This window comes from Thermobia domestica, chromosome 2 (genome assembly GCF_964235325.1).
Source record: "Thermobia domestica chromosome 2, izTheDome1.hap1.1, whole genome shotgun sequence".
In the NCBI taxonomy this organism is placed as follows: Eukaryota; Metazoa; Arthropoda; class Insecta; order Zygentoma; family Lepismatidae; genus Thermobia; species Thermobia domestica.
In genome coordinates this window covers 268,220,410-268,242,156 of record NC_137455.1, presented here as the reverse complement: position 1 = coordinate 268,242,156, position 21,747 = coordinate 268,220,410, and the positions used below count along the sequence as shown (strand labels likewise).

Sequence of the window (21,747 nt, the reverse complement as noted above, 5' to 3'; positions counted from 1 at the left end):
CTAGTGGTTTGCAAAATGGCTTTCGAATGACCATTGAATTAAACATGGCGTTCTTTGCTGCATTTGACCCAAATAATTGTATTGTTATTGGAATTGTATACACGCAGGGTGGCCACTCACCTGGAAAACCTGGAAAACCGGGAAAAGTCAGGGAATTTTGATGAAAAACGGAATTTTTACTCGGGAGAAAATTTACGTTCTGCTGTATTCCTAGCCATTTAGCCGGTTTATTTATATACAAAATAGCTTTGGTCGCTGGGGCTTCGCCCCCAGATTTCTCCTTCCTTCCAGGTTTTGTTTATCTAGCTCTGCTGGTTTGGGCTGCGCATACTTTCTTCATATTCTTTTGTCATTTAGTGCTGCCCATGAATTGAGCTGGAGCGAAATCGGGACCATTTTGTAATTAACACACTTGTTTAGTTCGATGGCTGCTTGATTTCCAGAATTCACTCGGGGCTGCGCCCCTGCATCCCGTTTTGGTGGTCACGTGATTAATATAAAGGTTGAACGATAGTTGAGTATTTCTGCCGGCAGAGTTCCAAATGTGTGTCGAATTCCACAAAATGGGTGGAATTTTGGTTAATGCGTGTATTTCTATGTGGAATCAAAAACTGTGTGGATTCCACATGCATTTGTACTCAGTGGCGGCAGTACTTTTTGCGCCACACGATTAATTGGCCATGCTTTTTTACAGATATTTAACCTTTTGACCACCAATTTGAAGTAATGGCATTCCCCTCCCCCTAGTTTTTACACCCAATTCCGCTACTGCATGTACTATTGTTCTAAAAACAAAAAATCAGCTTCAAACAAATTTTTCTGATTTCTTAAAAGCACATTTTAATAGTGCTCATTTACTTCAGTTCCCTTGTTTTGTTACACAATATTTCCCATCTATGTCGACTTGTTCCCCGGTTGCATAACCACCGCACGCCACTGCTGGCACGACAAAACCTTTGGGACCCGGGCCTACCTAAAGTTGTTAATGCCGGCTTTCTAGACCGAAGTCCGCTACTTCTTAATACAGGTAGCTCCATAATTGTCCTCTCCATTCATTTGTGATGTCAAAAAACGATAGCATAACCTTGTACTGCAATATGACAGAGGTTGCTAATAAGCACACCTGGTGAAGGTATTGTATATTTGTTGTTAAATCCGGAGAAATATTTGATTGCAAATTAACGAATAATAAGTAGATAATGAGTAGAACAGTTTCTTGATTTGAATTTTGCAATTTTAAACCGATTTTATGTAAATTCTGTAATGGTGTTTTTCCAAAAAAATAAATTTAAGAATTATTGACTACTTATTTTTTAAACATATATTTGTTTAAAAAAGAAATGAAAATTTCAGTCAAGGAAGTTGAGGATTGTCGCAGGGTGCGGGCTCCACCTCCATTGGCCATTTCCTAGGTATGAGCCTGGATCAAAATACCATGTTTTCGAGTAATTCTTTTTCTTAACACATGGACTTCTTTGCCGTATAACTCACATGATTTGTGTTTAATAATGGTTTACGGGTTTGCAGGGCCGGCGACAGGGGAGGGGGAATAGGGGACAAATGCCCGGGGGCCTGGAATCACAAAAGAATAATTAAAAGCAATAATTTTACTGGAATTTATAGGTTCGTGTCCCTGAGTTGCCCAAGGTTCCTATATATACCAATTTTAGATCTCTCTAGAAATTTTCTGGAAAACCGGGAAAATTTCTGGAAAAGTCAGGGAATTTTGAAATTCCAAATGAGTGGCCACCCTGACACGTGTGCCTAATTTTCACTTAATTGATCTCCTGGAGGCGAGCGAAATTTTAGTTGCAAAATTTGATTGCTGTTTCGGAATATAGATACTAATAAAATTATTTTAAAATAATAAATTTTTGAAAAGTAAGGAAGCTGAAGGTCAAGCAGCTGAAGATCGAGAAACGTGGAAGAAACACTTCCAGGTCCAAATCTAAAATTGAAAAAAAGAACTCTCATTAGTCCCAGGACTACCGAAAGGTAGAATACTTAATAATAATAATAATAATAATAATAATAAACTATTTTTACGTGCTGAGAACAGCTAAATACAGCACTCTGTCTTATTTTACATTATTTTAGCAATATAATATAGTGCAAGTGATAAAATTTTGATTACATCTTTAACGTAAATTATTAATATTAAAAACTGACAGTGTAGTGTACGTCAATTATTAAAACAAAGAAGTGTCAAAAATTAAAAGTAAAAAAAATAAAATAAAAACTACTAAGTTATATTAAAAATTCTAAAATAAAGTCATATTTTAAGATATGCATTCATTATAGCTTTTTAAAATCCTACAGATTAAAATATGTTTTCTATTATGCAATTGCAATAAAATTTTTACCCTTGTATCGTATGTTGGAACTTTAAATTAAATTTTTTTTAAATGTAGTGTGAGGTACATTGGTTGTCAAGTAACTTTTCTACAAATACAGATTCAGTCGATTTCCTCCTGTCAGCCAGTCGTTCCAAATTAAAATGTGTTAACCAATATCCATACGTGCTAGAATAATAGTCAAGTCCTAACTTAAAACAAAGTATTCTAATAAAACACTTTTGCACCATCTCAAGTTTGTTTACGAGTGTATTTGTTAGGCTGTTAAGTCACTAATGCATATTCTAGTTTCGACCTTACCAGTAATTTATGTAAGAGTACATTTGTATTCGATTGACAGAAAGCAGGCCATTGATTAAACAAGTAACCAATTATTTTTCTTGCATCATTACATACATTTTGTATATGATCACCAAAGCGTAGTGACCTGTCAAATGTTACACCTAAATCCTTTATTGTGTCAACTTTCTGTATTATAGTACCTTGTATTTCGTATTGACTTACGTAGTATTGCGATTTGTTACTGTAGGTCATGCATTTAGTTTTCAGGCAATTGATACTCATACTGTTATCTTTGCTCCACATAATGATTCTTTTAAGTAATCTTGTAGCCAAACGTTGTCTTCAATATTATTTACTACTCTAAAAAGCTTAACGTCATCAGCATAAAGTAAAACATTGGAATGATTTAAGACTGTTGGTAAGTCATTAATAAAAATGGAAAAAAGTAATGGGTTCAATTTAAACAATATAATAAACGCTAAAAGCAAGGGGGAAAAAAGAGACAAAATAAATTGTAGATCACCACATTGACCTGCTCTAGCCACAAAAAATCAAAACATTCACACAGGAAGGAAATAACCTTCTCAATGGGGAGCACTTTTTTACTATTTTCTTTCTGGCAGATTCGTTTTACAAAAATAATACGGAATAAAAATAAACATATATTTAAAACAAGCTTTAAAAATGCACATGTTTAAAACAAAATGTTTAAAATGTATATAAAATTCGTTCTAAACAAAACAACCCTGATTCAAATAATTATCAAAATGATAGATACACCTGAAGCTTGAAACACGTAGGACGTGTGAGGTGGTACCGCTGAGCGTATATGTGAAGTTCCTAGTCTTGCTAGTGGTGAGTTGGAGACGGTCTGTAGTTCGTCAGGAGAGTAGTACCGGGTCATATGTTGAAGAGAGCACATGCGAGGTGGAAGACTTCTCTGAAAATGGCCAAATTATGGGTGCATGATTAATTGGCGCAAGTGATCTAAGATATTCAGTATAACGCAAGGAATAGTGTCCAAGTTGAAGATGACCTACAGAACTCATGACAAAACAATATCGGTGAAGAGTGATAATACACGGAAGAGAAGCCTCACTGACATGCTTTGAGTGTAGAGGATTGTCATCAGAGACAAATGAGAAAATGTTCCTTTTTACGATGGGATGAGCGAACGAGCTCGTTGAAAGGGCAGTACTTCATACCTTTAGGCTGACTTTTGTTTGCAGAATCTTGCGGTGATTGACGGTTCAAAACTCTTTGTAAACACAGAAAGTTCTTTGGAAGAAGTGTAATGGGACATGCCCATTAGCACGAATGACCGAAGCTGATCTCCCAGTAATATCTATTAGTGAAGAGAACTCCTCTAGCGACTAGGAGTTTATCAGCATCTCCAGTGTCGGCACCGAAGCGTTAGTGCAAGCTCACATCTCCCTGCTTGTGCCGAGACATCGCTAGGTACGGAATTCATAGTGTGATCACAACCTGGCATAGTCCAACCTAGTTCTGAGAACCCGTGAATCCCAGCAGGACTACAATCCGAGCATTGCATACCTCAGTTTTAGATGCTAAGGTACTACTTTCACTCCTGGACCTAATTGTACGTATTAGTCGCGCATTTGGGAGATCGGACAAAGCCTTATCCCCAGGTATGTTATGTTATGGTTACTACAGCCAATTCTATGGAAGAGAATTGTCAGGTTTCCCCACTGATCTGGAAAACATGGAGATGTCAGGGAATTTTAAGTACGGATTTTCAGTTTTCTGATCCCATTTGTCTTTTTGCCTTACCCAGCTATTTGATAGGGGATGGTTTATAAAATAATTATTTTATTTTCCAAAATTTCTCTACCTACACACACAGTATATACAAGCACGTGCATAGTAAGTGAGGAATTCCCAGGTCGGGGAAAAATATAGTTACTTGGAGACCTGGAAGTCCTGGCCTTGTAAAATGTGACGTGGAAAGTCTAGTAAAGTCAGGGAATTTGTGCTCTCCAATTACGTATAAATCCTGATTATATGTTACATTTACAGTATGGAAGAGAATTGTATATGATTTCGGAAGATTAATAATACATAATATGTAAGGAGAAAAACGTTACTGGTGGAATTGGAGTCAATAATATAGTCGAGAATTAATTAGCGAAGCGATATATTATCAGAGAGTAACTCAGGAGGCTGTTTAAGCAATATTATGATATTTGCAGACTCAATTCGGTAACAAGGATCTACAACTTGAAATGAACTACAATTCCCAGACATAGTCAGCAACTGGTTAGGATTATCGAAGGATGCAAAGACCATAACAAGTAGAAAGCACGAATTGAATAATGGAATAACTCTTACAAGTTAGTATATGAAGCAAGTCATCTCTAATGTCTTGCTTGAAATGGGAACTCATGCATATGAGTGATTCAGATTAATAAGATATCATATGTACAGTTAAGTTCTGATCGGTATCCACATTGTATTAAGTTACGCAGCAGATAGGGAAACGTCCAAAAAGCATATTTTCTGTGCAGAAAGCAAGGACAGTTTGCATATATTTGCTCTTCAGTATCTTTTTCAATTAATGTACGGGTGCAAGACAAGAACACTATCCCCCAAGGATGAAAGTATGCGTTACAAAGAGAAGTAGTAAATTACATCATATAAGCAGAATTGCCGTGAAGGTAAAAGGAAAGTCCAGTCGGAACAGATGTATATTAAGAATGAATTCCAAACCTGGCAAGATGACAAATACAAAAAATAAGTAGATGAAGAAAATAGAAGAGGTAACTCAGATTACAATGAAATGTGTGACGCCTACCGGATAATAGGTCCTCTTGTAGTACAGGACATCCAGAGGCTAATTAATCTGATTCCATTGACACAACTTGTAAACAGGTACACCTATAAAACTGGTTTCCGTAGATAACACTACTGTACGCATACATATATCAGTCTATCAGATTTTGAGTAACAGATTAAAGATGTTATGATGAGCAGAACGCCGCCGAAAACAATCGCTTTTGGGAAGAGTACATCATGGCTCTTTCCGGTGCAAATTTTAGTATTTCGTGCATAGTTAGATAGTGTCGGAATGGCTTTGTGATGGGTCGAGCCACTGTTGTTGTTATCATTAAACGCTATGTACATTAGCGCCCTCGTCAACCCACACTACGAACTAAATCGCATCTGAGTAGAGCTTCGGTGAATTTCACCACATTGACGCTTCGGCATATGACGGGCTGTCAGAATCCATTACCACAGTGTATTATGGCCAGACGATTACATGTAGCCAAATCGGCAGTGAATCGTGCAATACATAACAAATTGAGGCCGAAAATGTCCGTAAGGCCAGCGTGAATGCGTTAACACCACAGCTTATCACGAAGTGAACGAGCAAGAGCAGAAGGCTGTACTAGTGTCACCTAATTTGTGACCACTGGAAATTGATGGGACAATGGACGAAGCATGAATCTACATGAAAGTGACGGTGAAAAAACTCAGGTCAACACCTACAGAGGTATTCGTGAATAAAACCGACATAACTTGCGTGCGTCAATGTAAAGAAAGTGTTCCAAAAGGCTTTGTGATTGTTAGTATAGAGGGAAGCTCAAAATTCATAAGGTGAAAAGACAAAAATGTGAAAATCATTGCGGCTTATTACCAAGAACATGTCCTATCCCCAGATTTCACAGACAAGTTACTAATATTGTATGCAGATGACACCGTGTGGAAATGTATCAAAATAAAGGTTCAAATTACACGACCAAAACGTCATTGGCTTTCTACTGAAGCATGGTATCCATGTTAAATAGTTCAAGGAAATTCCCGCTAAGAGTCCAGAGTTCTATGTATCATTGCGCTTTTGAACTTCTCAATCAGTGCCTTTCCTCAAATCGGTTTCTCACGCTAAATGGTCTCTGGAAAGCCTGAGAACACCATACCCTCTGTGGTAAAATATACCCTAGTGCAACTGCAACGATGTGTGCTGTAGTAGAAGCTGCACTACAGTGAATGACCAACATCTGTGGCCATCACATCGAGCATGATCGAAGGTGGAGAGGTAGAATGTCTTAGGTAAGCAACAATTTCAAATTGTTCCGATGGAAATGGATCAGCCTCTGTATTGAGGTGTCACCTGATAAACCGAGATTCAGGAGATGAAAGAAAAAAAAAAAAAAGAAAGAAAGAAAAGAAAAGTGATGACAAAAGCAAAATCACTCATAAGGCGACGCGTTAAATAAAGAGACATTACAAGGGCAAAGTTTGATAGTGTTGGTAATAGAATTTACGCTGATAATGTTATTGTGAGAAGTAGATAAATAGTGATACTTGCAACAAAATGGAAATATTTTTTGAGGGCAACTGTTATATTTAGTATGATAAATTGGAAACATATTTGAGCAGTTTTGTGCAAAAAGTTGGAGAAGAAACATGTGTATTTTAATTCGAGAAACAAGACTGTTAAGAGAGTTCGGGTCCTGGAAAAGATCGGACGGATCGGAGAGTTCAGAACGTGATGCTAGATAGAAGAAAAGAAATACGTGTATCTAGTAGTTGTATATGGTAACCTCTTATTATTATATTTTTCTGTAACGAAGTTTATGGAAGGAAAATTGTGTGTGATTACAAAAGATTAATAATGTGTTATATGTGAAGGGAATAATTTAGTTGTGGAATTCGAATCTACCATAAAATCGAAAAGTGGTTATCGAAGTGGTGGTTTATCGGAGAGTACCTTGGTAGGCTACTTTAGCAATATTGAGATATTTGCAGAACATCAGAACCAAGGATGGCGAAATTAGATCGATTTTACTGTATTGATAGATACCGTTAAACAAACTGAAAAGTAGTTCCACGTCACTCATATGTGTAGATTCAGAATATGATGTCAATTTTTAGGATTCTGAAATTTATTCATTATATGGAAGATCTTGAATAATAATATAAAAATATTTGGTTGCATTTTATTAGTGCGAAATGATCTACTTTTCGGAGTTGAAAGCTTATACAAAAATGCAGAGGAAAAGGACAGGAAGGACCTTCAAGTACAAAGGTTAGTCAAAAGTAACGCACAATCTACTATAGCTCGGTAATGGTAAGCATCAGAAAATTGAAATTGTGTAGATAGAAGCACTGGTCCTTGGAAAATGTGACTATATATGACCCATTTGCTTTACTGCACTGCAGCCATCTTTCTTTCCTGTGACATGAATGCACACTCGTGGAACCCTTGAAGTTGATCTCACACATGCAATAGAGTTCGTTGCTATCTCGAAACTGTTTCCCACACGGGTGAGTCTTTAGTCATTTTCATCATATAAGTGACTTCATGAAAGCATTCTGGATAATCTTCAGAAAAACTTGGCAGAAGCTCAGTACAATGTTCTTTCTGATGTGCATTTTATCCCTTGTTTGGAGACATAGAAGCACACATTTTTCTGTATCTCAATCGTTGAATTAGCGTTAACACATATTATACAGGGTGGCCGAGAAGTCCTTCCCTGATTACAGAAATTGATAACTCAGGCTAGAAATAAGATAGAAATATGAAACTGGTGTTGAATTGTTTACAAACTATAAAAGTTTTTGTCTGTGTTAGGTTTGTTCTGTTTTACCAAGTCTCAATTTTTTTTTGTTTTAGGTTTGTAGTACGTAAGTAAGAAGCCCAAGAAGCCATGCCAACCAACCAGGAGAAGGCACAGTGTGTCCTGTGGTACCATGAGACACGATCACCAACCACGGTGCAGAGACAGTTCCAGACAACATTTGGGAGGACTCCACCTGATGTCAAGAGCATTAAAGCCTGGTATGAGAAGTTCAAGAACACAGGGTCGGTTGCTGACCTTCCGAGGTCTGGTCGACCAAGAACCTCAGCAGACACGGTGGAGGCTGTGCGGTAGTCTTTTCTGAGAAGTCCTAAGGAATCGGTGCGCAGGGCCTCACGTGAATTACAGATGCCAAAAAGCTCTATCCATGACATTTTACACAAACGTTTATTGTTTCGTGCTTACAAAGTGCAACTCGTTCAGGCCTTGTTGCCCGATGACGGTACACGTCGATATGACTTTGTGGTCGAAATGCTATCACGTATTCAGGACGATAATGGTTATCTCAGACGAATTGCCTTTTCCGACGAAGCGACATTCTTTGTCAGTGGAGTAGTGAATCGCCATAATGTACGCATTTGGGGTTCAGAACCCCCCAGGGAGGCCAGGGAGTTCACCAGAGGCAGTCCAAAGGTGAATGTTTGGTGCGCGTTATTGCACGATCGAATTATCGGGCCATTCTTCTTCGCTGAGGATACCATCACATCTGCAGTGTACCTGGATATGTTGCAGCTGTATGCTGTTCCTCAGCTGCTTCAGTATCGCCCCGATGTCGTTTTTCAGCAAGACGGTGCACCACCTCATTGGGGTTTGGACGTCCGTGCCTATCTCGATAGGACATTTCCTGGGCGATGGATTGGTCGTGATGGACCAACAGCTTGGCCTCCACGCTCTCCTGACATAACCCCATTAGACTTCTTTTTATGGGGTTATGTCAAGGATGAGATCTACCGAACACGTGTACCAGATCTTGAAACTCTGCAGCAACGAATAACCACAGTCGTTGCATCGATCCCTCCAGTGATGTTGGCTAATGTGTGGATGGAAATTGAATATCGCCTAGATGTGCTACGTGCTACCAAGGGTGCTCATGTGGAAGTGTAGTGATGTGACCAAAACTTTTATAGTTTGTAAACAATTCAACACCAGTTTCATATTTCTATCTTATTTCTAGCCTGAGTTATCAATTTCTGTAATCAGGGAAGGACTTCTCGGACACCCTGTATTACCATACCTGGATGCTCCATGACCTATCTTGTAGTAATGCTTCTGTCTTTTTGGATGAGTTGCTTAGTGACTGGTTCATTTTCACCAGTTGTGAGATATAGGTATAGGTTAGGTAGTGAAGAACCAAATCTTCTGCCCATAAAATTTCATTTCTCTAGTGTGTACCATTACCGAGTAACTGGATTGTACTTTACTCTTTAACCGAACTTTAAATTTAGAAATAACATCTGGTCGCTTAGTGATTTGGCATAAGTGAAATAAGCTAACCCTGTATCCAGGAAGGTCTTCTTTTATATTACTTCGACCTTCCTGAAAGCAACTACTTTCTTGCTGCTGTTCCTTTCCTTGAATATTTATCTACATAAGATGAGAACAGCAAAATTAAAAATCTATTAAAACGCAAGTTACTTTTTTTGTGTAGTTTGTAGAACCTCACACACAACCACTTTTGGGATTCTGTCCTTGAAAAGTGAATTGTAAGCGTCTAAATAGTGTAAATAATTATCTAGAAAAGAACCACTAACAACGGTAAGAAACTATGTATAAATGTTCGAACACATGTTCTTCGAACTTTACTGTGCAAATTGAGTCCTATTTGCATAAAAACATCACTCTCTTACGTACATCTGCTTGTTGAAATAACTAACCAGAAATTCTAAAATACAAATAATTTTTATTTCTCATTAATAATAGTATAAAACATTTCAAAAAGTTTTCCACTGTGCATAAATTGAATTTGGTTCTGGTTCTTCATTCTGCTCAAAACGGTGCTTTTCTCTGAGCACGTGCAGTTTTCTCTCCGAAGCACAGACTACTGAAAAAGCAAAATGATAAACACTAAGTGATATTGCAAAAGAGTATTATAGTTTTTAATTTCCAAACATTTAATTAAAGATAGTAACACAAAGTTTCATAGAGAAGTTATTTGAACACGCAAATGTGGATAAGTAAGAAAATGTTATGTAAATTGAATTGGATTTGCGCAGTAGAGTTGGAAGAGCGTACGTGTTCGAATGTTTGTACATAGTTTCTTACCGTTATTAGTGGTACACATTTGCATATAATTATTTATACAATTAAATGCGTACAATTCATTTGTCAAGGAAAGAAGCTCAGGAGTGAAGATGTATGACTACAACGGTATGTTGTATACTTGTATACTTGTATTCGAGCAATAGTTAGTTTATAAATAGGTACAAGCCAGTTCATTTTATAGAGGAAGAAAAAGAAGAAAATAATATAAGATTAATATATGTTTTAAGAGATATAATTGGAAGGTAGATACGTAACTAAGAACGACGAACTGAAGGTTGTCATAGAAACAAACAAACAAGTTATAACATAATGTTATGTAATGTCATGGACTCGCTGTTACATTGTAAAGTGAGTTATATATTTGTGATATATATATATATATATATATATAGTTTGTTACATGACCATCTAACACTACAAAAAAAGTTATTAGTGTTTTATCAGATTCATAATTTTGATGTTTCAAGAATATTTGCCTCAAGAATGTTCAAGCAAATAACAGTAACAATAGAGGAGTTATTTAGGAACACCCCAGAGAGGGTTGAAGTGATATATATATATATAAAAAAATATATATATATATATATTTTTTCGGGACACAAGGTTAGATAGGGCGTCTACCAATACTTGAAATACTAGAAATTAGTATCAATACTGGCAATACTGAAAATGTACATGAAAATCATTGTGTAATACTGGAGAAATTTAAAAATTCTCTTTACGACCCTTAGTCTCATCATGTGAGTGTGGATGGTAAAAGGATTAACTGGCCAACCACTGAAAAACTAGCTAGTTTGAGAAAGAAAATGGATAATGTGAATAATATATTACTTTAATTTTGGCACCACTTAATCCTGAGCATGATGTTAAAAGGCTATAACAAACAATCTTGTAGCAAATATTGACAGACTGAGGTTCAATGAGGGGTCAGGCCACTCTGTCGGTCCTCTCGTTCCTAATCACATGTTGGGCAGTTTACAACTCAAAATTTCTTTCTCCACAGTGACAGTGAGTAAATGTATCATCCTATTGGAATAAATAATGTTCGCGTTAATCACTTTACATCACTGTCACAAGTTTATGAAAGATTTCACAGTACCTATCAGCACTAAGAGTCTCCTCGAAGATTCGCATTTCCTTCCTAACAATCATTCTCATCCAATTGTTGAGCTAATGGTGATAGAAACACACTTTGAACGGTCTCTCCAATAACCCGAGGGTTCTCAGTATCATAATAATGACAGTTCTGTCGATTAATATTTCCGTTCATATTGAGCAAAACCTCATCAAAATAGTACAAGTTGCGAAATCAAAGTGTGCGTTGCGAAGAATGCGCAGGGTTCCAACCGCCTGAGTTATTCTCGTTCATTCGTGGATACGAATGTGTTTGAAGTGACAATGGCTCTCACGTTACAAAACAGAAAACTGAACTGGACCGACTAATGCCAAACTCACCTACACCATGGTGGATCGATTTGTGTGTGTTACTGGCGAACGCGTTCACAATCCTTGTTGATGTATCTGGTCGTTGTCGATTCGGATCTGGTCTGATGTCGATTCTGCTGATAGGCCTGCAGGTGGTTTCCTTTTCTGGATGTTTCCCTTTGTAAGCAGTCGTTTTCCTCACTTTCTTACAACCAACAGCCACAATGTAACGTGAAATGCACGTCTCACTTGTTTCACGATCTTACAATCATTCTAGTATGTAATTGTCCATGTTGTAGCGTTTACAGTACAATCTTGGCTACTGAGGTAGGCTTGGGCACATGAGCCTTACCTAAAGTGAAAAGTTGACTTTCAGATTTTACATACTATTCACCATTTCTCTTTACAATGTCCAGTTACACATTTAATTTAAATATATAGTTATATTTTTGACTCATTTACTATTTTGATAAATAACAGTAAAAATGTATAAAGCCTGGAAATTTACTTTCAAACATTCATTATCATGATATCAACATAAAATAAAGCACGTAAAGTACATAGCGACATGATTTAGTTAGCTATACTACCGTCGATCGTAATAACAATACAACACTGTTATTACTATTGCTGTATTAAGGGAAACATCGGTATGAAACCAATCTTGACTAACATTAATTTCATGTTAAATAAATATGGGTGCAGTATGACGAGGAAGTAAATTGGCACACTATTAGGAAAACGCAGTATTTGATCCAGGGGTGAGTTCGTGAATAATAGAGTGGTTAGCAGATGCCTTTTGTGTAAAGTATATTATTATTCTTCCATTTACTATTCGACCCAACATGCATTTGTTTGCCTGCCTTTGTGTTCCATTACATTTTTTTTTCTAAACACGAGCGTATCAAAAGTCTGGGGCCATAGGCTAACTCCTTTAAAAATAAAGATGTGAAAACATGGAAAGAGAGAAAAGTTGTTGGAAATATATGATTTTCAGTCTAAGGTAGTGGAATTTTTGCAATTATACCACTACTGTTTGCACTCCACTCAGGTAATGTGTTTCACATCAAATAAAAAAAAAAAACAAGCATCTTTGCCAATTCACGAGATCGTTCTCTTGAACCTTCAACATGTAAACAATACAGCATTGTTGGGAAACGGATTCGAGATGTTCTAGGTTCCCTAACACAATGTGTCATTTTTGCGTGTTCCTGCGTTGCATTCAAACACTCTCCTAAACCGGAAACGTTGCGTTTTCATTTAACATATGACGCTTTACCAGTCTGGAAGCCAAACGTTTGGTGCGATGGAAGACAATTCACCATTTTAGATTAAAAACCACTAATTTCTAACGAATTCCTTTTTTTTCATTCCCCCCCCCCCCTATTTCTATTGAGTAACGGAGTTGGCCTGTGGACCAGACAATTCATACATCCGGTGTTCCCAGGTTTGGTTAAACTTGATATATGGTTTTATTTTAATTTAAGATCATTTCGGGTTAAAATGTATAAGCTTCAAAGATTGCTCTCATACATGGTATAAGGACAGCTTTCCATGATAACTTCCATTCAAATTGTTTGATTTTAATAACCGTTGTGTGCTGTATTGTGGCTTACCCATTTTGAAATAAGTATATTTAAAACTGGAATTTCACGAGACATTCCACCAATCAAAGAAGGGTCCAAAAATAAGATTTATATTCAAGAATTTTTCAGCATGAATTCCGTAAGATCAGTGAAATGAGACTTGGTTTCTGAAATGAGTTTTGTGATGGAAGAATAAAGATTTCGTGTTACTCTTACAATGCTCCATGGAAGTGCAGTTCTTAAACGAAGATTTTTCTTGTCTGTACATATATAAATAAAGAATAATTGGTTGAAAACATATTATTCTAATTGCTCAAAGATCTTTGTAGTGTTATAAAATTTCTAGAAATTTTAAACCGTCGAAGCTTTTTTTTTTTTTTTTAAATTGAAAAATTTTGGAAAAAACGTATTGTTTGTATATCATTTCTAATTTTACGATTCATAATGTACTATTGATAGGTCATTCAGTTTCATTAATCAACTGTCTGCTTTAGCCTAAAAGACATAAACGTGGGACGTTACAACATTTTTTTTTTATTCTTTTCATATGTTCAGCAACAGTAAACATTAAAAACCTAGAATTAACTCAAGCAAAAGGAGATTGGTTAATATATATTTCATACGTGATGCCAGGTAGAAAAGTAGAAGAAGTATATTTAATATTTGTTTATGGTGACCTTATAAGTTCCATGCAAGAATATTAGTCATTCGTAATTATTTATTTGTAACATATTTAATTGTATCAGTGAAAAAGTCGAACAATTATAGCATGTATATATATATATAGTACTCAAATTTTGTGATAGTATTCTGGACGATTAGGTATGATAAGAAAGAAAAAGGGACTTGATTCCTAAGATGTACAACTTTTCTCCGATTAGAAAACAAATAAAAGATATTAAAAGTATTGAAACCAACACAGAATAAAGATAACAGAATTCGATTCGTACGTGAAGAAGGCATTTCTTAAGAGATTGAAATGAAGTTTACCTCATGTTCTGTTGAATGTAACAAAACTTACGGAAGAGAACTATATGTGATTATGGAAGATAATAGTGTATTATAATTTGTGAAGGGAATAATCTAGTTGCGTATTGGAAATTGGGAGCCCATAATAAAGTTGAGAAATAAGAATCAAAGTGATGTTTTATCGTAGAACAGTGTGCTAAACTATTTGAATAATATTATGGTATTTCAACACTATCAATTTGGTAATGAGGATCTACAGCCGAAAATGATCTGCAGTTTCTAAGACAAAACAGCAGCCAGGCATGATTACTAAAGGATTTAAAGGCCACAGCAGGTAGAAAGCACGAACTGGATTATAAAAGGATTCATGAAAAGAAACGTATTTATCGAGAAGTTAGTACAGGAGGAAGCGATCTCGAAGATCTTTCATAAAATGATGGCGTTGATGCGTATGAGTGCTACAGATGTAATAGAAAATCATATATGAGATCTAATCATTGTTCACACTGTCTATTATATCACGCAGCAAATTAAAAGGCTAACCAAATAGCATGTCTTCGCTAAAAGAAAGAAAGAAAAAAAGACATTCTGCATGTGTTTTCCATTCAATAGATTTTTCAAGTAATGTGAGAGTGCAAGATAAGAAAAGTATTGCCTTGTACGAAAGTGTAGTATGCGTTAGAGGATTTAGGTCTCACTAGAATTACCATGGAACGAAGGGAAGATGCAATCGAAACATACAGTCGTGGCCACCGATAAACGTCCCTTACCCATACTCTTCGTAAGAAACAACCCCTTCCCCAAGCATAACCGCAAGTGACCACAAGTCTTTTCCAAGTCTTTTCTGGACGTGCTGAGGGACAAGGTTGTCACATTTTTTCTTCAAAATGTGTGGACACCATATGTTCTTTTTTTTCTAGAGAAAGCCATTGGGAAAATTGTAGTAGAAACATATTGTAAAAAATATTATACATGTGAATTGTGTAATAAAAATGATCTAAGTAAAATGTTAAATGACAACATAATTCAAATAGGACGAAAATATGAAAACTAAACACGAATTATTTATATTTTTTTTTAAATACATACTTACCTACACAATTATAAGAAAAAAGATTAAAGTGACTTATTCATCAATACCTAACTCAAATTATTATAGATAGAAACACGGATTTGTACAGAATATTCCTTTGTCAAAAAGCAAGGGTTAACAAAAGATTTTTTAAAAAGATATATTCTATAAGTGAGTGAATGAGGGGTGCAAATAGTTTTTTTTTACTAAGAATAGAATATATCACAAATCTTTGAAGTTAGGAAAATAAAACTAGGGGAATAAATTCTTCATTAAAATTAACTGAAAACATGTTTCAACGAATTCGAAAATTTCACTCCTATAGAAGAAGAGAGAGGTCTGTACTAATACTCAAATTTCCCATTATTTGTTCAGAAGATGCCAAATATGAGGATTCGCTTAAGGTTTGAAATTCTGTACATACACATTTCATTAAAAATTACAGACCGCGAGTTTCAGATTTTTAAAAGTTCATTTCCTGAGAAGGGGAATTGAGGTCAATTTCTATAATATTGTAATTTTAATTTTATTAAAAAAAGATCCTCAGGCAATTAGGAACATACATTATTGCAAAATGTCAGCAAAATTAATTTGATTAGCACTCGGTTGATAAAGCCGTCAGTACCGAAACTTAAAATTATGAGAATGTTATCTGTGAATAGTACACATTTGTATTGAACTCAATGTAGTTCAATTAAGTGCAAGTGTCTTACATGAAAACGTATCATAAGGTTAGTTATGTGGGCTGAGTCTATGGTTCTCATCATTGAAGCCAATAAACTGATGATATTAAATAAATGTTGTTTAGAATTATTTTATATTATTCCGACATGTGGTCTCCTTTCACTAAACTAACCAGGTAGCCAGGGATTGAGCCGCCTTCGACCACCTTCACCTCCCCTGAAACTAGCTTTCTTCTCTTCCGAGTACACGATCCTTCTTTTTGTTATTTGGACTTCTCTGGGAGAAGGACCACGTCATCTGATACCGCCGAAATACTTATACACGGCCGAAAAAAAAAAATAGAATTTTCAATCAGCAAGAAAATACGTAGACATCAGCAACCTACAATCACTTCGAATTAAACAAAATATTGAAGAAAAGTAGAGAGCTGAAACTTACCAACTGACAACTGTTGACAAAAATGGTGGTCATAAACAATAAATCGAAGCGTTGTATAAGGAACGAAGTTTTTTGGGAAAGCATTCTAAGCATTTTCACTTCTTTCTTTACGTTTTTTTTCTTTTAATTTTCAAACCAATGCAAAAAAAAGTTTAATTGTTAACCTCTTTATGTGTGTTGCTGCTCATTCGTGGATAAAGATATATGCCATTTTGTCTTTCTTTTCTTTTCTTTCTTTGTATATAAACTTCAAAAAAAAAAAAAATTATTCACTTATTATGGCTCGCGAAAACCGGAAAACTGTAAACCTCAAGAAAAAAAGGAAAATAACCATACTACCTGCCTTAAATTGTAAAGTATAGCACCAAAAGAATGTCTCTTGCAGGAATTCGGAATAAATATTTACTCTTTTAGATGCAATGTTATCCCTTTCCATACTTTTTCTCATTTTTTTTTTATATGACATCCGAAAGAAAATATTAACAGTTTAAAAAATGATATTCTTTGTTAGCTTATTTTTCCGTAAAGATCTTTTATGGGCAACAAATAAACATGTCACTTTATCGAAAAGTTTCGAATACCAACATAATACAAGTTGGCATCTTGGTTGAACTAAAGAATTAGTTTTTACTTTTGCTGTCCTCATATGACGATCTGGAATGAAAACCTTGAAACAGAGAGAAAAAATTACATTCTGGTTAGAAATCTGGCACCATTGACTCTTTCACGACCTCCAGTGAAGTTTGCGGTTGCTAAACCAGAGGGGGTTGAGGAAAGTGTTTCCTCTTTCAGGAAAAATGGACGTTTATCCATGGCCCCGTCTTTATGTACGTATTAAAACAAAAAAGGGATTCCAAACTGGGAAGATAACAAATATGTCCAATGAGTAGATGAAAAATTATAAGAGGTAACGCAAGCTGTAATCAAAAAATGTTTGAAAGTTGACGACATAACCGGATGATAAATCCTTTTGTAATACATGATATTTTCAGGTGTTACTGATAAACTGAAAGTTCAGTTGATGGCAGGAGATGGGAAAAAATTTACGGATTCTAATAACAAGAGTGAGAATAAAAGGAAACTAACTTGTAAGGCGAAGCATCAACCAAGGAAGCAAGACAACCCAAGAAGTCTGGTTGTATAGTAATAGCATAAACGCTGATAATGTTATTACAACAAATAGATATATATTTACAACAAACTGGGGACCATAATGCTGTTGTTAATAGGAGCTGGATGTTGATTCAGTATGATGAACTGAAAACATTTTTGGATAATTTTGTACAGGGAGTTGGAGATTATTATTATTATTATTATTATTATTATTATTATTATTATTATTATTATTATTATTATTATTTACATCTTTCAAGAAAATTTAGAACGGTAAAAAGAAAGAAAATTTTAAAAAATAAAATATAGCGATTTCTGATAATGCTTAGTTGGCAAAGGGTTAGAATGATATTGGAATTTTAGAATGAAATGAAGCAAAACGGAATTCACGAATATGTACATCATATGTAATATCAGCTAGTAGTAGAAAAAAGACATATATGTAGCACTTAATGTTTAGGGTAGCTTCACGTTAAATTATTGTAACCAAATTTATGAAAGAAAATTTGAATACGGATGATTAATAATACATGTAAAGGAAATAATCTAGTTTTGTATTGGGATAAGGGGATAAATTCAGAAAAATGGGATAAGGTGTGTGGTAAAGAGCCTTGAGTGAATGTAGGAGTAAAATCAGTGGTTCATGGTTGGACACTCACTCACCTCGTTGTATCATTTGATTGTCACATTAAATGATGCTTGAAATGTTATCAGTAAATAATATTAGATATTTGAATGTCACCCATTTTCTAAGGCTTAAAAAAAAATAAACTCTTTTTTTTTTTTTCCATTTCAGCTGGAAGGAGTTGAACCAAAGTAGTGATAGTAGAAGTTCATCTGGAAATGGAAAACGTAGACGATATTCCTGTTGTCTATGCAATCGGACATTTTCGAAGAACTGTTACCTGAAAGCTCATATTAAGAACCACGAAACAGGTGATTCATTGACGTGTTCAAAATGTGGTAAATCTTTCCAGACAATTTTCCAGTTGAACGGCCATAAAGCTGTGCACGGAAGCACTGGCCAATATCCGTGTGACCTGTGCGAGAAAACTTTCTCAAATAAATTTTATCTCAGTGATCACAAGAAATTTCATGGGGAAGACAAACCATTTGGCTGCACACTGTGTGACAAGAGATTTGTGTGGCGCAAAAACTTTAGTCAACACTGGAAAAGTCACATGCGCTCGGAGACAGAGCAATCTGAAGTCCTGTTCGCATGTAAAATTTGTAATAAGACATTTGTCAAGAAATACAGTTTGAAGAGGCATCTTCTTGATCACACAATGATAGATTGCGTATTCACTTGTGAACAGTGTGGGAAAACATATTCTAATGAAGACACTCTTAAAAAACATGAGAAAATCCACACGGGAAATTACAGTTGTGAACTTTGTGGGAAAGTTTTTTCAGGAAAAAGTCATCTCCAAAGGCATGTCCGAATTCATACAGGAGAAACTCCATTTCATTGTAGTTACTGCCCGAAATCTTTCTCAGACAGAAGTCACCTGGTACGCCATGAGAGAATTCACACGAACGAAAGTGAAAGTTATTCTTGTGATCAATGTGGTAAATCATTTGCGCAAAGAAATTATTTTGTTCGGCATTCGCGAATACATAACCAATGTTCCTTTCCCCTGTGATTATTGCGAGAAATCTTATTGTGAACGGCTCATGCTGGTTCGGCATCTAAGGATACATACACGGGCGTAGTCGCCGGATATACTATGACATAAGCAGTCAACACCAAAGTAAATATCATTTACAGTACCGACCTACATCTGTTCCTGTGACGATGATCAGTTTTACACTTAACCTCTCAGTTTTGCTCTGTCATATAAATGGAATTCTACCCTGCAGACAGAAGAGAGAGTACACAAATGGAAACCATCACACTCAGAAATAAGAAATGGTTCCATAACAAGTGATATGAGGGTATGACGTGCAGATGTGCACTGAGAGCAGAAGAAATACTCCCAGCATCTTGGGCGGTCTTTCCAGCCACATGTAGTATTAGTTGGTGAAAGTCAAAGGAGTATATGTTGTGGATCAGACATTTCCTGCACAAGCCGTAGGGGCCTTTTAAAATGTTTCAAGGTGTTGGTGCTCAGTACTCAGAAGCAGTAGCTAGTGTTTTGCTAGTTATGCAGAGAGGATTTTACAACATAGAAATACAATTCGATCGCATGAACCAAGAAGCTGAGCTTTGCTTCTTAACTATTCCATGGAATATATACGTGTCACGGGTAGCAAGAGATTCACTACAGTATCTAACTTAATAAACCACATGAGATTTTACTCCATGATTATCTACTGGTACGGGGGATTTCCATTGTGGCAAAAGAGAGTGCTTTCGTCTTTTCAATGACAGTTACTATGAAAAGATACTTACTTAGGATCTATTCAGCAGGTACTTTGTCCCCACCCACGTCGTTGATTTGCACACCAAATAAAAATTAGTCATACGCTTTCTAAACCCACGGGAAGATTTTGTCATGATATAGCCAAAGAAAATACTACAACAACTTTGTATCATTACTGCATGCAATGTCACTTATTCCTCATTCTACAGTTCAGTTCATTGTGGAAAACTTGGATATAACGCATCCTCTTCTATACAAAAACCCTTGAGTTTGGGTCTCGATCTGAAACGAACAAGAATTATAAGCTGGTCGATCAATGTGGAAACAAATTACAGGTAAAACCATAATTGACCTTTTCATTCCCAATGAGCCTATTTTCAATGAACTAACAAACATTGACTAGAGTAGTGGTGAAGACTATACAAAAAATGTTTATTGATTGTATGTCGCGTTCACCGTAAAGAGTAAAGTACAAAATATTTTCATTCGCTGCCGAAAATGTTATAAAAACTTATGAAATTCGTATGTGTATTTAAATTTGTATTAGGAGGACCTAGGCGCAGATGGGAAGACAATATTAAGAAGGGTCTCGCAGAAATAGGAATGCAAATTAGAAGCTGTTTCCAATTGGCTACTGATAGAAGTCAATGCAGAGCTTTTGTGGACGCAGTGTTAAACCTCTGGGTTCCATAGGACATAGAGTTAGTATTTAAATTTGTATAGCAGTTCGCTACACAAAATCTAAAACACGAATTTTCATGTATACATAATAAACATTTGATTTCAAGGCCAGGAAAACCATTACATTCATAAAATTGTACATATGTACAACACAGTGATTCAACAAGTAACCCAAATATAAATTTCTGAATACCTCCAGTAGCAAAACTCCCGTGAATAAAGCTGTTAGTACTTAAAAAAAAAGGCTAGCTTTCAGAAATTTCAGCTAGATGTCTCAATAAAATATCCCGCAACGATCCTAGTTGTTTAAAGGTATTGGGAATGATGTAGCATGGTAGCAAACAGCGAATCTTTTTTAATTTTTTTTTTTTTTTTAAATTTGGAATTAAAAATAATACGTTAAATATGAAGATACTTAAAGGTGGAAAGTCCGAGACAGTCAGGAAATTGTGAATAAATATAAGGAGTTAAAATTATATTAAAGCGATGATCCAGTAGTAAAAAATAGTTTGTTTTCATTTTTCCCTCGGTAATAAAATTCTGAATACCCCTTCTGGGCAAAACCTGTAATTGTGCAGTAGAAATGAAAGTATGGTAATGGAGTTATGTATGAGAAGAGAGTTATGTATATTTCATGTTATAAAGTCTACTAACATTGCGCGCTGTTAGTAAGGAGGAATTGGTCTTCAGTATTTAATCTTGACCATTTCAAATTTCCCCCCTAAAGAAAATTCGAAAAATATTGTTTTCGTAAACATTGTTCATATTTTTGAGCCAAGAATTGAGTTACTGTCGATTATATTACTTTAATTTGTGTCAATATGTATATGTTTAATATTGGTACCAGTATTAGTAGTATAGATATACAATTATTAAAACCTTGTGTTTTGTTTATATTCCTATATTTATAAAAAATTT

At 35.5% G+C, this 21,747-nt stretch overlaps 1 protein-coding gene across 4 annotated transcripts in view; it reads left to right on the top strand.

The window, feature by feature from the left end:
* The window catches only part of LOC145678489 (uncharacterized), a 48,377-nt gene extending 27,305 nt beyond the window's left edge, over positions 1-21,072 (top strand). For 3 of the 4 annotated variants that reach the window (XM_081748677.1, XM_081748675.1, XM_081748676.1), the window contains exon 3: positions 18,582-21,072. In XM_081748677.1, coding sequence (XP_081604803.1) covers positions 18,582-19,428 — 847 coding nt within the window. In that variant the 3' untranslated portion in view covers positions 19,429-21,072. Of the gene's footprint in view, positions 1-7,601; positions 7,684-18,581 lie in introns of all 4 variants that reach the window. The other variant, XR_014130400.1, reaches the window with a different exon arrangement.
* The last annotated feature ends 675 nt before the right edge of the window (positions 21,073-21,747 follow it).